Raw genomic sequence first — 17,405 nt, forward strand, 5'->3', positions numbered from 1 at the left:
CTATCTAAAGACACAGAGGAGAGACACTGACTGTGAGACACTCCCTAAAGACACAGAGGAGAGACACTGATTGTGAGACGCTCATGAAAGACACAGAGGAGAGACACTGACTGTGAGACGCTCCCTAAAGACACAGAGGAGAGATACTGGCTGTGAGACGATCCTTAAAGACACAGAGGAGGGACCCTGACTGTGAGACGCTCCTTACAGACACAGAGGAAAGACACTGACTGTGAGACACTCCCTAAAGACACAGAGGAGAGACACTGACGTTGAAACTCTACTTATAGTCACAGAGGAGAAACAGTGACTATGAGACGCCCCCTAAGGACACAGAGGAGAGACACTGACTGTGAGACCCTCCCTAAAGACACAGAGGAGAGACAGTGACTATGAGACGTTCTCTAAAGATACAGAGGAGAGACACTGACTGTGAAACTCTACTTAAAGGCACAGAGGAGAGACAGTGACTATGAGACGCTCCCTAAGGACACAGAGGAGAGACACTGACTATGAGACGCTCCCTAAAGACACAGAGGAGAGACATTGACTGTGAGACCCTCCTGAAAGTCAGAGGAGAGATACTAACTGTGAGACGCTCCCTAAAGACACAGAGGAGAGACACTGACTGTGAAACTCTACTTATAGTCACAGAGGAGAAACAGTGACTATGAGACGCTCCCTAAGGACACAGAGGAGGGAAACTGACTGTGAGACCCTCCCTAAAGACACAGAGGAGAGACAGTGACTGTGAGACGTTCTCTAAAGATACAGAGGAGAGACACTGACTGTGAAACTCTACTTAAAGGCACAGAGGAGGGACACTGACTGTGAGACGCTATCGAAAGACACAGAGGAGAGACAGTGACTGTGAGACCTGCCTGAAAGACACAGAGGAGAGAAACTGACTGTGAGACACTCCCTAAAGACACAGAGGAGGGACACTGACTGTGAGACGCTATCTAAAGACACAGAGGAGCGCCACTGATTGTGAGACGCTCCCTAAAGACAGAGAGCAGAGAGCAGGGACTGTGAGACCCCCCGTAAAGACACAATGGAGAGACATTGACTGTGAGATGCTCTTTAAAGTCACAGAGGAGACATACTGACTGTGAAACCCTCCTTACAGTCACAGAGGAGTGACACTGACTGTGAGACCCTCTTTTAAGCCACAGAGGAGAGACACTGACTGTGAAACTCTCCTTGAAGACACAGAGGAGAGATACTGACTGTGAGACCCTCCTTGAAGAAACAGAGGAGAGACACTGACTGTGAGACCCTCCCTAAAGACACAGAGGAGAGACATTGACTGTGAGACCCTCCTTGAAGACACAGAGGAGAGATACTGACTGTGAGACGCTCCTTAAAGACACAGAGGAGAGACACTGACTGTGAGACCCTCCCAAAAACACACAGAGGAGAGATACTGACTGTGAGACGCTCCCTAAAGACACAGAGGAGAGACACTGACTGTGAGACCCTCCCAAGGGTCACAGAGGAGAGATACTGACTGTGAGACGCTCCTTAAAGACACAGAGGAGAGACACTGACTGTGAGACGCTCCCTAAAGTCACAGAGGAGAGACACTGACTGTGAGACGCTCCCTAAAGACACAGAGGAGGGATACTGACTGTGAGACGCTCCCTAAAGACACAGAGGAGAGACACTGAATGTGAGACGCTCGCTAAAGATACAGAGGAGGGACACTGACTGTGAGACGCTATCTAAAGACACAGAGGAGAGACACTGACTGTGAGACCCTCCCTAAAGACACAGAGGAGAGACACTGAATGTGAGACGCTCCCTAAAGACACAGAGGAGAGACACTGACTGAGAGACCCGCCTGAATGACACAGAGGAGAGAAACTGACTGTGAGAGGCTTCCTAAAGACACAGAGGAGAGACACTGACTGAGAGACGCTCCCTAAAGACACAGAGGAGGGACACTGACTGTGAGACGCTATCTAAAGACACAGAGGAGAGGCACTGACTGTGAGACGCTCCCTAAAGACAGAGAGCAGAGACACTGAGTGTGAGACCCCCCGTAAAGACACAGAGGAGAGTTATTGACTGTGAGATGCTCCTTAAAGACACAGAGGAGACATACTGACTGTGAGACCCTCCTTACAGACACAGGGGAGAGACACTGACTGTGAGACGCTCCTTAAAGTCACAGAGGAGAGACACTGACTGTGAGACCCTCCTTAAAGACACAGAGGAGAGACACGGACTGTGAGACCTTCCTTAAAGACACAGATGAGAGACACTGACTGTGAGACCTTCCTTAAAGACACAGAGGAGAGATACTGACTGTGAGACCCTCCTTAAAGACACAGAGGAGAGACACTGACTGTGAGACCCTCCCAAAAACACACAGAGGAGAGATACTGACTGTGAGACGCTCCCTAAATACACAGAGGAGAGACACTGAATGTGAGACCCTCCCAAGGGTCACAGAGGAGAGATACTGACTGTGAGATGCTCCTTAAAGACACAGATGAGAGACACTGACTGTGAGACCCTCCCTAAAGACACAGAGGAGAAAAACTGACTGTGAGACCCTCCTTAAAGACACAGAGGAGAGACACTGACTGTGAGACCCTCCTTAAAGACACAGAGGAGAGACACTGACTGTGAGAAGCTCCCTAAAGACACAGAGGAGAGACACTGACTGTGAGACGCTCCTTGAAGACACAGAGGAGAGATACTGACTGTGGGAGGCTCCGTAAAGACACAGAGGAGACACACTAACTGTGAGACCCTCCTTAAAGACACAGTGGAGAGACACTGACTGTGAGACCCTCCTTAAAGACACAGAGGAGAGACGCTGACTGTGAGACTCTCCTTGAATACACAGAGGCGAGATACTGACTGTGAGATGCTCCTTAAAGACACAGAGGAGATACACTGCCTGTGAGACCCTCCCTGAAGACACGGAGGAGAGACACTGACTGTGAGATGCTCATTAATGACACAGAGGAGAAACAGTGACTGTCGGACGCTATCTAAAGACAGAGAGGAGAGGCACTGACTGTGAGACGCTCCCTAAAGACAGAGAGGAGAGACATTGACCGTGAGATGCTCCTTAAAGACACAGAGGAGAGACACTGACTGTGAGACCCTCCATGAAGACACAGAGGAGAGATACTGACGGTGAGACGCTCCTTAAAGACACAGAGAAGATACACTGATTGTGAGACCCTCCTTGAAGACTCAGAGGAGAGACACTGAATGTGAGACCCTCCCAAAGGTCACAGAGGAGAGACAACGACTGTGAGACGCTCCCTAAATGCACAGAGGAGATACACTGACCGTGAGACCCTCCTGAAAGGCACAGAGGAGAGATACTGACTGTAAGACGCTCCTTAAAGACACAGAGGAGCGGCTCTGACTGTGAGATGCTCCCTAAAGCCACAGAGGAGAGACATTGATTGTGAGACGCTCATGAAAGACACAGAGGATAGACACTGATTGTGAGACGCTCCCTAAAGACACAGAGGAGAGACACTGACTGTAAGACCCTCCTGAAAGACACAGAGGAGAGACACTCACTGTGAGACGCACCCTAAAGACACAGTGGAGAGACACTGAATGTGAGACGCTCCCTAAAGACACAGAGGACAGACACTAAATGAACACTAAATGACACTAAACACCCCCTAAAGACACAGAGGAGGGATACTGAGTGTGAGACGCTATCTATAGACACAGCGGAGAGACACTGACTGTGAAACCCTCCCTAAAGACTCAGAGGAGAGAAACTGACTGTGAGACGCTCCTTAAAGACACAGAGGAGACACACTTACTGTGAGACCCTTCTTAAAGACTCAGAGGAGAGGCACTGAGTGTGAGACGCTCCTTAAAGACACAGAGCAGAGACAGTGACTTTGAGACGCTATCTAAAGACACAGAGGAGAGACACTGACTGTGAGACGCTCCTTGAAGACACAGAGGAGAGATACTGACTGTGGGACGCTCCGTAAAGACACAGAGGAGAGACAGTGACTGTGAGACCCTCCTTGAAGACAGAGGAGAGATACTAACTGTGAGACGCTCCTTAAAGACACAGAGAAGATACACTGACTGTGAGACACTCCTTGAAGACACAGAGGAGAGACACTGACTGTGAGACGCTATCGAAAGACACAGAGGAGAGACAGTGACTGTGAGACCTGCCTGAAAGACACAGAGGAGAGAAACTGACTGTGAGACACTCCCTAAAGACACAGAGGAGGGACACTGACTGTGAGACGCTATCTAAAGACACAGAGGAGAGACAGTGACTGTGAGACCCTCCTTGAAGACACAGAGGAGAGATACTAACTGTGAGACGCTCCTTAAAGACACAGAGAAGATACACTGACTGTGAGACACTCCTTGAAGACACAGAGGAGAGACACTGACTGTGAGACGCTCCCTAAAGACACAGAGGAGAGACACTGACTGTGAGACACTCCTTAAATACACAGAGGAGAGAAACTGACTGTGAGACGCTCCCTAAAGATACAGAGGAGAGACATTGACTGTGAGACCCTCCTGAAAGACACAGAGGATAGATACTAACTGTGAGACGCTCCCTAAAGACACAGAGGAGAGACACTGATTGTGAAACTCTACTTAAAGGCACAGAGGAGAGACAGTGACTATGAGACGCTCCCTAAGGACACAGAGGAGAGACACTGACTGTGAGACGCTCCCTAAAGACACAGAGGAGAGACACTGACTGTGAGGCGCTCCCGAAAGACACAGATGAGAGAGACTGACCGTGTTACGCTCCTGAAAGACACAGAGGAGAGGCACTGACTGTGAGACGCTCCCGAAAGACACAGCGGAGAGACACTGAATGTGAGACGCTCCCTAAAGACACAGAGGAGAGACACTGACTGTGAGACCCTACCAAAAGACACACAGGAGAGATACTGACTGTAAGACGCTCCCTAAAGAGACAGAGGAGGGACACTGACTGTGAGACGCTATCTAAAGACACAGAGGAGGGACACTGACTGTGAGACGCTATCTAAAGACACAGAGGAGAGACACTGACTGTGAGACACTCCCTAAAGACACAGAGGAGAGACACTGATTGTGAGACGCTCATGAAAGACACAGAGGAGAGACACTGACTGTGAGACGCTCCCTAAAGACACAGAGGAGAGATACTGGCTGTGAGATGATCCTTAAAGACACAGAGGAGGGACCCTGACTGTGAGACGCTCCTTACAGACACAGAGGAAAGACACTGACTGTGAGACACTCCCTAAAGACACAGAGGAGAGACACTGACTGTGAAACTCTACTTATAGTCACAGAGGAGAAACAGTGACTATGAGACGCTCCCTAAGGACACAGAGGAGAGACACTGACTGTGAGACCCTCCCTAAAGACACAGAGGAGAGACAGTGACTATGAGACGTTCTCTAAAGATACAGAGGAGAGACACTGACTGTGAAACTCTACTTAAAGGCACAGAGGAGAGACAGTGACTATGAGACGCTCCCTAAGGACACAGAGGAGAGACACTGACTATGAGACGCTCCCTAAAGACACAGAGGAGAGACATTGACTGTGAGACCCTCCTGAAAGTCAGAGGAGAGATACTAACTGTGAGACGCTCCCTAAAGACACAGAGGAGAGACACTGACTGTGAAACTCTACTTATAGTCACAGAGGAGAAACAGTGACTATGAGACGCTCCCTAAGGACACAGAGGAGAGACACTGACTGTGAGACCCTCCCTAAAGACACAGAGGAGAGACAGTGACTGTGAGACGTTCTCTAAAGATACAGAGGAGAGACACTGACTGTGAAACTCTACTTAAAGGCACAGAGGAGAGACAGTGACTATGAGACGCTCCCTAAGGACACAGAGGAGAGACATTGACTGTGAGACGTTCCCTAAAGACACAGAGGAGAGACAGTGACTGTGAGACGTTCTCTAAAGACACAGAGGAGAGACACTGATTGTGAGACTCTCCTTAGAGACACAGAGGAGAGACACTGACTGAGAGATACTCCTTAAAGACACAAGGAAAGACACTGACTGTGAGACCTTCCTTAAAGGCACAGAGAAGAGACACTGACTGTGAGACGATCCCTAAAGACACAGAGGAGGGAAACTGACTGTGAGGCGCTCCCTAAAGACACAGAGGAGAGACAGAGGAGAGATATTGACTGTGAGACGCTCCTTAAAGATACTGAGGAGAGACACTGACTGTGAGACCCTCCCTAAAGACACAGAGGAGGGACACTGACTGTGAGACGCTATCGAAAGACACAGAGGAGAGACAGTGACTGTGAGACCTGCCTGAAAGACACAGAGGACAGAAACTGACTGTGAGACACTCCCTAAAGACACAGAGGAGGGACACTGACTGTGAGACGCTATCTAAAGACACAGAGGAGCGCCACTGACTGTGAGATGCTCCCTAAAGACACAGAGCAGAGACACTGACTGTGAGACCCCCCGTAAAGACACAGTGGAGAGACATTGACTGTGAGATGCTCTTTAAAGTCACAGAGGAGACATACTGACTGTGAAACCCTCCTTACAGTCACAGAGGAGAGACACTGACTGTGAGACCCTCTTTTAAGCCACAGAGGAGAGACACTGACTGTGAAACTCTCCTTGAAGACACAGAGGAGAGATACTGACTGTGAGACCCTCCTTGAAGAAACAGAGGAGAGACACTGACTGTGAGACGCTCCCTAAAGACACAGAGGAGAGACATTGACTGTGAGACCCTCCTTGAAGACACAGAGGAGAGATACTGACTGTGAGACGCTCCTTAAAGACACAGAGGAGAGACACTGACTGTGAGACCCTCCTTTAAGACACAGAGGAGAGACACTGACTGTGAGACCCTCCCAAAAACACGCAGAGGAGAGATACTGACTGTGAGACGCTCCCTAAAGACACAGAGGAGAGACACTGACTGTGAGACCCTCCCAAGGGTCACAGAGGGGAGATACTGACTGTGAGACGCTCCTTAAAGACACAGAGGAGAGACACTGACTGTGAGACGCTCCCTAAAGACACAGAGGAGAGACACTGACTGTGAGACGCTCGCTAAAGACACAGAGGAGGGATACTGACTGTGAGACGCTCCCAAGGGTCACAGAGGAGAGATATTGACTGTGAGACGCTCCTTAAAGACACAGAGGAGAGACACTGACTGTGAGACGCTCCCGAAAGACACAGAGGAGAGACACTGACTGTGAGACGCTCGCTAAAGATACAGAGGAGGGACACTGGCTGTGAGACGCTATCTAAAGACACAGAGGAGAGACACTGACTGTGAGACCCTCCCTAAAGACACAGAGGAGAGACACTGAATGTGAGCCGCTCCCTAAAGACACAGAGGAGAGACACTGACTGAGAGACCCGCCTGAATGACACAGAGGAGAGAAACTGACTGTGAGACGCTTCCTAAAGACACAGAGGAGAGACACTGACTGTGAGACCCTCCCAAGGGTCACAGAGGAGAGATACTGACTGTGAGATGCTCCTTAAAGACACAGAGGAGAGGCACTGACTTTGAAACGCCCCCGAAAGACACAGATGAGAGACACTGACTGTGAGACGCTCCCAAAATGCACAGAGGAGATACACTGACCGTGAGACCCTCCTGAAAGGCACAGAGGAGAGATACTGACTGTAAGACGCTCCTTAAAGACACAGAGGAGCGGCTCTGACTGTGAGATGCTCCCTAAAGCCACAGAGGAGAGACATTGATTGTGAGACGCTCATGAAAGACACAGAGGATAGACACTGATTGTGAGACGCTCCCTAAAGACACAGAGGAGAGACACTGACTGTAAGACCCTCCTGAAAGACACAGAGGAGAGACACTCACTGTGAGACGCACCCTAAAGACACAGTGGAGAGACACTGAATGTGAGACGCTCCCTAAAGACACAGAGGACAGACACTAAATGAACACTAAATGACACTAAACACCCCCTAAAGACACAGAGGAGGGATACTGAGTGTGAGACGCTATCTAAAGACACAGCGGAGAGACACTGACTGTGAAACCCTCCCTAAAGACTCAGAGGAGAGAAACTGACTGTGAGACACTCCCTAAAGACTCAGAGGAGAGAAACTGACTGTGAGACCCTCCTGAAAGACACAGAGGAGAGAAACTGACTGTGAGACGCTCCCTAAAGACACAGAGGAGAGACACTGACTGTGAGATGCTCCCTAAAGACACAGAGGAGGGACACTGACTGTGAGATGCTATCTAAAGACACAGAGGAGAGGCAGTGATTGCGAGACGCTCCCTAAAGACAGAGAGCAGAGGCACTGATTGTGAGACCGTCCTGAAAGAAACAGAGGAGAGACATTGGCTGTGAGATGCTCCTTAAAGACACAGAGGAGACACACTTACTGTGAGACCCTTCTTAAAGACTCAGAGGAGAGGCACTGAGTGTGAGACGCTCCTTAAAGACACAGAGGAGAGACAGTGACTTTGAGACGCTATCTAAAGACACAGAGGAGAGACACTGACTGTGAGACGCTCCTTGAAGACACAGAGGAGAGATACTGACTGTGGGACGCTCCGTAAAGACACAGAGGAGAGACAGTGACTGTGAGACCCTCCTTGAAGACAGAGGAGAGATACTAACTGTGAGACGCTCCTTAAAGACACAGAGAAGATACACTGACTGTGAGACACTCCTTGAAGACACAGAGAAGATACACTGACTGTGAGACGCTATCGAAAGACACAGAGGAGAGACAGTGACTGTGAGACCTGCCTGAAAGACACAGAGGAGAGAAACTGACTGTGAGACACTCCCTAAAGACACAGAGGAGGGACACTGACTGTGAGACGCTATCTAAAGACACAAAGGAGAGACAGTGACTGTGAGACCCTCCTTGAAGACACAGAGGAGAGATACTAACTGTGAGACGCTCCTTAAAGACACAGAGAAGATACACTGACTGTGAGACACTCCTTGAAGACACAGAGGAGAGACACTGACTGTGAGACGCTCCCTAAAGACACAGAGGAGAGACACTGACTGTGAGACACTCCTTAAATACACAGAGGAGAGAAACTGACTGTGAGACGCTCCCTAAAGATACAGAGGAGAGACATTGACTGTGAGACCCTCCTGAAAGACACAGAGGATAGATACTAACTGTGAGACGCTCCCTAAAGACACAGAGGAGAGACACTGACTGTGAAACTCTACTTAAAGGCACAGAGGAGAGACAGTGACTATGAGACGCTCCCTAAGGACACAGAGGAGAGACACTGACTGTGAGACGCTCCCTAAAGACACAGAGGAGAGACACTGACTGTGAGGCGCTCCCGAAAGACACAGATGAGAGAGACTGACCGTGTTACGCTCCTGAAAGACACAGAGGAGAGGCACTGACTGTGAGACGCTCCCGAAAGACACAGCGGAGAGACACTGAATGTGAGACGCTCCCTAAAGACACAGAGGAGAGACACTGACTGTGAGACCCTACCAAAAGACACACAGGAGAGATACTGACTGTAAGACGCTCCCTAAAGAGACAGAGGAGGGACACTGACTGTGAGACGCTATCTAAAGACACAGAGGAGGGACACTGACTGTGAGACGCTATCTAAAGACACAGAGGAGAGACACTGACTGTGAGACACTCCCTAAAGACACAGAGGAGAGACACTGATTGTGAGACGCTCATGAAAGACACAGAGGAGAGACACTGACTGTGAGACGCTCCCTAAAGACACAGAGGAGAGATACTGGCTGTGAGATGATCCTTAAAGACACAGAGGAGGGACCCTGACTGTGAGACGCTCCTTACAGACACAGAGGAAAGACACTGACTGTGAGACACTCCCTAAAGACACAGAGGAGAGACACTGACTGTGAAACTCTACTTATAGTCACAGAGGAGAAACAGTGACTATGAGACGCTCCCTAAGGACACAGAGGAGAGACACTGACTGTGAGACCCTCCCTAAAGACACAGAGGAGAGACAGTGACTATGAGACGTTCTCTAAAGATACAGAGGAGAGACACTGACTGTGAAACTCTACTTAAAGGCACAGAGGAGAGACAGTGACTATGAGACGCTCCCTAAGGACACAGAGGAGAGACACTGACTATGAGACGCTCCCTAAAGACACAGAGGAGAGACATTGACTGTGAGACCCTCCTGAAAGTCAGAGGAGAGATACTAACTGTGAGACGCTCCCTAAAGACACAGAGGAGAGACACTGACTGTGAAACTCTACTTATAGTCACAGAGGAGAAACAGTGACTATGAGACGCTCCCTAAGGACACAGAGGAGAGACACTGACTGTGAGACCCTCCCTAAAGACACAGAGGAGAGACAGTGACTGTGAGACGTTCTCTAAAGATACAGAGGAGAGACACTGACTGTGAAACTCTACTTAAAGGCACAGAGGAGAGACAGTGACTATGAGACGCTCCCTAAGGACACAGAGGAGAGACATTGACTATGAGACGTTCCCTAAAGACACAGAGGAGAGACAGTGACTGTGAGACGTTCTCTAAAGACACAGAGGAGAGACACTGATTGTGAGACTCTCCTTAGAGACACAGAGGAGAGACACTGACTGAGAGATACTCCTTAAAGACACAAGGAAAGACACTGACTGTGAGACCTTCCTTAAAGGCACAGAGAAGAGACACTGACTGTGAGACGATCCCTAAAGACACAGAGGAGGGAAACTGACTGTGAGGCGCTCCCTAAAGACACAGAGGAGAGATATTGACTGTGAGACGCTCCTTAAAGATACTGAGAGACACTGACTGTGAGACCCTCCCTAAAGACACAGAGGAGGGACACTGACTGTGAGACGCTATCTAAAGACACAGAGGAGAGACAGTGACTGTGAGACCTGCCTGAAAGACACAGAGGACAGAAACTGACTGTGAGACACTCCCTAAAGACACAGAGGAGGGACACTGACTGTGAGACGCTATCTAAAGACACAGAGGAGCGCCACTGACTGTGAGATGCTCCCTAAAGACACAGAGCAGAGACACTGACTGTGAGACCCCCCGTAAAGACACAGTGGAGAGACATTGACTGTGAGATGCTCTTTAAAGTCACAGAGGAGACATACTGACTGTGAAACCCTCCTTACAGTCACAGAGGAGAGACACTGACTGTGAGACCCTCTTTTAAGCCACAGAGGAGAGACACTGACTGTGAAACTCTCCTTGAAGACACAGAGGAGAGATACTGACTGTGAGACCCTCCTTGAAGAAACAGAGGAGAGACACTGACTGTGAGACGCTCCCTAAAGACACAGAGGAGAGACATTGACTGTGAGACCCTCCTTGAAGACACAGAGGAGAGATACTGACTGTGAGACGCTCCTTAAAGACACAGAGGAGAGACACTGACTGTGAGACCCTCCTTTAAGACACAGAGGAGAGACACTGACTGTGAGACCCTCCCAAAAACACACAGAGGAGAGATACTGACTGTGAGACGCTCCCTAAAGACACAGAGGAGAGACACTGACTGTGAGACCCTCCCAAGGGTCACAGAGGGGAGATACTGACTGTGAGACGCTCCTTAAAGACACAGAGGAGAGACACTGACTGTGAGACGCTCCCTAAAGACACAGAGGAGAGACACTGACTGTGAGACGCTCGCTAAAGATACAGAGGAGGGATACTGACTGTGAGACGCTCCCAAGGGTCACAGAGGAGAGATATTGACTGTGAGACGCTCCTTAAAGACACAGAGGAGAGACACTGACTGTGAGACGCTCCCGAAAGACACAGAGGAGAGACACTGACTGTGAGACGCTCGCTAAAGATACAGAGGAGGGACACTGACTGTGAGACGCTATCTAAAGACACAGAGGAGAGACACTGACTGTGAGACCCTCCCTAAAGACACAGAGGAGAGACACTGAATGTGAGCCGCTCCCTAAAGACACAGAGGAGAGACACTGACTGAGAGACCCGCCTGAATGACACAGAGGAGAGAAACTGACTGTGAGACGCTTCCTAAAGACACAGAGGAGAGACACTGACTATGAGACCCTCCTTAAAGCCACAGAGGAGAGACATTGACTGTGAGACCCTCCTTGAAGACACAGGGGAGAGACACTGACTGTGAGATGCTCCTTAAAGTCACAGAGGAGAGACACTGACTGTGAGACCCTCCCAAGGGTCACAGAGGAGAGATACTGCCTGTGAGATGCTCCTTAAAGACACAGAGGATAGACACTGACTGTGAGACCCTCACTAAAGACACAGAGGAGAGACACTGACTGTGGGACCCTCCTGAAAGACACAGAGGAGAGACACTGACTGTGAGACGCTCCTGAAAGACACAGAGGAGAGAAACTGACTGTGAAACTCTCCTTAAAGACACAGAGGAGAGTCCCTGACTATGAGACTCTCCCTAAGGACACAGAGGAATGACAGTGACTGTGAGATGCTCCCTAAAGACACAAAGGAGAGACAGTGACTGTGAGACGCTCCCTAAAGACACAGAGTCGACATACTGACTGTGAGACTCTCCTTAAAGACACAGAGGTGAGACACTGACTGTGAGACGCTCCTTAAAGACACAGAGGAGAGACAGTGACTGTGAGACGCTCCCTAAAGACACAGAGTAGATATACTGACTGTGAGACTCTCCTTAAAGACACAGAGGAGAGGCAGTGACTGTGAGACGCTCCCTAAAGACACAGGGTAGACATACTGACTGTGAGACTCTCCTTAAAGACACAGAGGAGAGACACTGACTGTGAGACGCTCCCTAAAGACACAGGGAAGTGAGAAGATGCCAGGCTCCTTTGACACTCGGCAAAAGTCTGAGTGTTTTAGGTCTGTGAGCAGCTCCCCGAGGCCTCTCCGTGAGATAGCAAAAGGACAAAAATCAAACGAGAGAGGAACAGAATTCTAAAACCTGAGAAGAGGGGCCGTTATATTCGCATAAACAGATACTTAAAGTATTTACTCAGTATAAACATGACAGATTGAACATGTAACTTACCATCATTCTCGTGGACTATTTGGAAATTCTTCACTGAAGCATGTGTCACTCTCCCATGGAAGTTTAACACATAAGACTGAGTATCATTGTTCCACACTGGGGTCTTATTGTGCAGCTCGATTAAGTTCTCCATGTTTTTACGTTGCTGTCTCGAGAGCAGACCATCTCTGTCCTAAAGGGATGATCACATTTCCTCATCATTTCACCTCCCTCTGTAAACACACGGCCCACATTACTCAACAATCTGGGGGCAACTTTATAGGCCCTGAGCCCTCGGTTCAGCGCCAAAGCTGGAATCTCTAACCCAATGTGCTGGGGTTTTAGGCACTGATTCAGGCCATGGGAAAATTTGCATTGTTATAAAGCTTTAATTTACTCTGTTTGATACAAAATGTAAGCTGATTGATCAAGGAAGTGTGCATATTTCACAGAATCTGGGTGATTGAAATGGGATGGGACAGTTTACTGCAGCAGATGAAGGGTGAGTGTTTACCCCATTACTCCAGTGGAGGGGGAGAGATTTGCCCCATTACTCCAGTGAGGGGGAGAGATTTGCCCCATTACTCCAGTGGGGGGAGAGATTTGCCCCATTACTCCAGTGGGGGGAAACATTTGCCCCATTACTCCAGTGAGGGGGGGAAGATTTGCCCCATTACTCCAGTGGGGGGGAGGGGGGAGTGGTTTGCCCTATTACTCCAGTCGGGGGGGTGGGGGGGAGGGGGGTGCAGGGGGCAGTGGTTTGCACCATTATCCCAGTTGGGGGGGAGTAGTTTGCCCCATCACTTCAGTTGGGGGGTGGGGTGGTTTCCCCATTACTCCAGTTGACAGGGGTGGGGTTTGCCCCATTACTCCAGTTGACAGGGGGGGGTTTGTCCCATTACTCCAGTTGAGATGGGGGGGTTTGCCCCATTACTCCAGTTGTGGGGGGGGTAGTTTCCCCATTACTCCAGTTGTGGGGGGGGTGGTTTCCCCATTACTCCAGTGGGGGAGAGTGATTTTCCCCATTACTCCAGTTGACAGGGGGAGGGTTTGCCCCATTACTCCAGTTGTGGGGGGGGGTAGTTTCCCCATTACTCCAGTGGGGGAGAGTGGTTTTCCCCATTACTCCAGTTGACAGGGGGGGGTTTGCCCCATTACTCCAGTTGAGAGGGTGGGGTTTGTCCCATTACTCCAGTGAAGGGGGGAGTGGTTTACACCATTGCCCCAGTGTGAGGGTTGAGGAGTGGGGGTGGTGTTTGTTTTACTCTGCTAGCAGATTGTTTCCTGAAATATACATTCCTGTATCTCAGATGAGAACCTGGTCAAGAGACAAGGAACTCAATTATTTGGTGAAAGGTCATAAAGACGCACATATTTAATGTTTCCTTCAAACTCACATTGCGTGGTCGGAAGGGAATACGTTCTTGGTCCTCATCCATCGCTGGGATAATGACTGTCATCTTCCTGGGACCTTTAAATCCAAGGACATTTGTCTCCTGTAAACAATTTACAAATTTGTGTTAAACTACACAAAGCCACAAGGACACCACATTGATCAGAAGGCAGTACCACCTGGCCATGTTCCAGGTTTATCTATGATTACTAACTATCCCTCATTAACTCTTATTGTAAACTTCAGATATTAATTACCCTGATCTGACACATTCAATATGGAACACAAGGGACAGAGGGCCAAAGTGTAGCCCCTGTATCTCTCATAGAAGCTGTGACTGTAACGATCAAAGGTTACAGTCCCAATTCACGTGTAGACTCATTAGAGGATCAGCTTAAAAGAACCTTGATGATAGAAATTATAGGATATCGGAGAGGAATTTCCTAACTTCTATTCCCCGCATTGACTTGTTTTTAAAATAAATTTGTTGTTTCTGTCTCTTCCAGGAAATGACACAGACTGTTAGGTGGGGAGCATTTGTATTGTGAGGTCAAAGCTTGTGGGACAGGCTGAATGGACGAGTGGATCTTTCCCGTGCATCAATTCTGTATGCACGTCTTCCATCGTGTCTGTTCCAGTGCTATTCAGTTGTAAAGAATGACCAGCTGCCAGGGCATGATATAGATGAGATACCATACCTGCCCAACTGAACTGACCTCTCCCTTGAAGGACTCCAGAAGTGCAGAATGTGGGCAGTTAATGTAGACTATAGACAGGAGCTGTGAGCCAGCTGGGGGGAATCCAAAGTACTGGCAGTAGTTGCAGAGCCTACTCATGACTTCAAGAAAGTGGAGCCCCAGATCCATGTCTCATTGAGGATGAAGAGGAGGCTGCCATCACACTATTGAGTTGGCACTGAGAAAGGTGGATTTTGTAGTTGTTTGCCATCAATCAATGGCTGTGACATGGACATAACTGACATTAAGTGATCACACATTTTCCTGCTATCGCATTTCCTAAACTTCAAGCAGTGTTTCATTGGCTGTAAAGTATTTTGGGATATCCCAAGGTTGTGAAAGGTGCCATCAAAATGCAGATTCTTTCTCTCTAACAAGTGAAAGTATGATACAAACCTGAAGCCGATGACAATTTGCTGAGGCAAGTCCATCTCTTCACTACAGATACTTACGTAAGTGACGGCAGCAAGTTCCTGACGGATGTTGGAACGGTTGGCCTTTCCCCTCTCAGGATTGACTCCATTGTCAAACACTGTAAACTTGGTCCCCATCAGGTTCGACCTTAGCAAGTTCAAACAGACCAAAATAAAGCTGGTGCACATCAATTGGCAAATCATTAGGAACACAGTCACAAAAGGAACAAGGGGGAGAAAGACTTCAAAACTTGAGCATATGAACAATGACAGACAAGGTGAAGATCCTCTGGTTCATCCAGCCTATTCTGCACAATTTGAAATACCTCGAGCGTCACGATACACAGATTCTGCACCCTCCCCAAAGCTCTGTGAAAAGAGGTGAAAAATCATGTAAAATGTGACTCCAATGGGAAATGCCTCTCCAACCCTCTTTAGGCAATTGAAACTGGTCCAAGAGATAACTCTGGCATTCCTTAGTGTGACACCTGAGTCAAACAGCAGTACTGTCCTAAACCAGACACGGCAAAGGGATAGGTCCACCCGAGGACATAAGACCTACCCTTTGCATAAAGTGATCTCCATCCTGGCCAGAAACAGATCCAGCTCTCGCTTGCAGGAATTCAGCAAACTGGCATCTTCTGCACGAGCTGGCATGTTCCTCTTTCTCTGGGAAAAGAACCACCTCCTGATATCCAGCCTAGATAAGGCCTTATACAACTTAAAATAGTTACCTCTGCTTCTCCCTAATCTCCTTCCTTTGCAAATCAGTAGAGAGACAACAAAAAGTCTTTCTTGGTGAACCATGCACTGGTTTGTGCATCAATCAGTGCATTATAGAGTCACATGTTAATGGAAAGATTAAATTTACAGCAGATTCCAGGGAATATTTCTGTACACTGTATGTGATCAACAGCTGGAATTGTCATTGAGAGGGTTGATTGAGGCAAGGACATTGGAGTCATTTAGAAACAGCTGATGTGGTAATTGGGTTATGGTAGGGCTGGAATTCTGGAAGGAGAAGATCAAATAGGCTGACGGGTCTTCATACAGATTTATTTTGTGATCTTTTTGTTGAACTTCACAGTCCCAAATCTTTCCCTCACTCTTTTCTGTATGACAAGTGCATGGAGCAGGACATCCACTGAGGAGCACAGGGGAGAAGGAGTAGTCAATTAGGTGAAGAAATTCCCCTGGGAATGGGTGGTTTTTCTGGAATAGGGAGGGAACTTTCCCAGTGCAGATTTGGAAGTTCCATGGCAATATTTCTGTAAGGGCCTGGGGATGTTTTTCTACATAAAGGGTGACAGATAAATTCACGTTGTTGCTGTTGTTATCAGCAGTTTCCTGATATCCAGCCTGTGTCGTCTGGCTGTTATGAAAACAAATGGTCTCCAGTCTGACTGTTCCTCATCACTGGCCCATTAATCAGAGTAAATCATCCTCCTGTCCTCAACAAAGAAATGGCGAATGATGGAGATAATGTGAAAGAGATCCCTAAATCACATAAAAATACGAAATTCAAAACAGGAAATGTTAAAAAGACTCAGCCGCTCTGGTAGCAACTATGGAGGGGGAAACAGCGTTAATGTTTCACATCGACCTGAAGCACTAACTCTGTCGGACCTGCTGAATGTTTTATAACATTTTTTATTTTTATTTCAGATTTCCAGCTTGCAACATTTTGGTTTTAGAGAAGGTAATCAGTTCGATCATCAGTTGACAGAATGTGCCTGTCATGAATCAGATACAGGAATATGTCGCTTCAGGCTAGATGAAGAGACAGCTATTAGTTGGAGGCTGGAGACAAAATCTTTCTTCCTCACATCAACATTTTTCCTCAATTAGATCCTTACGTCTTTGCAAGGACAGGCACAATAAATTATCTATAAA

General features: G+C 48.4%; 1 protein-coding gene across 4 annotated transcripts in view; it reads right to left on the reverse strand.

The window, feature by feature from the left end:
• The window catches only part of LOC144683280 (tubby protein homolog), a 122,733-nt gene that overhangs the window by 15,040 nt on the left and 90,288 nt on the right, over nucleotides 1-17,405 (reverse strand). For all 4 annotated transcript variants that reach the window (XM_078546226.1, XM_078546225.1, XM_078546224.1 and 1 more), the window contains 3 exons: nucleotides 15,552-15,660; nucleotides 14,367-14,465; nucleotides 12,991-13,162 (listed from right to left, as the gene is read on the reverse strand). In XM_078546226.1, coding sequence (XP_078402352.1) covers nucleotides 12,991-13,162; nucleotides 14,367-14,465; nucleotides 15,552-15,660 — 380 coding nt within the window. The remainder of the gene's footprint in view (nucleotides 1-12,990; nucleotides 13,163-14,366; nucleotides 14,466-15,551; nucleotides 15,661-17,405) is intronic.

This window comes from Cetorhinus maximus, chromosome 8, assembly GCF_964194155.1.
Source record: "Cetorhinus maximus chromosome 8, sCetMax3.hap1.1, whole genome shotgun sequence".
Lineage (NCBI taxonomy): Eukaryota > Metazoa > Chordata > Chondrichthyes > Lamniformes > Cetorhinidae > Cetorhinus > Cetorhinus maximus.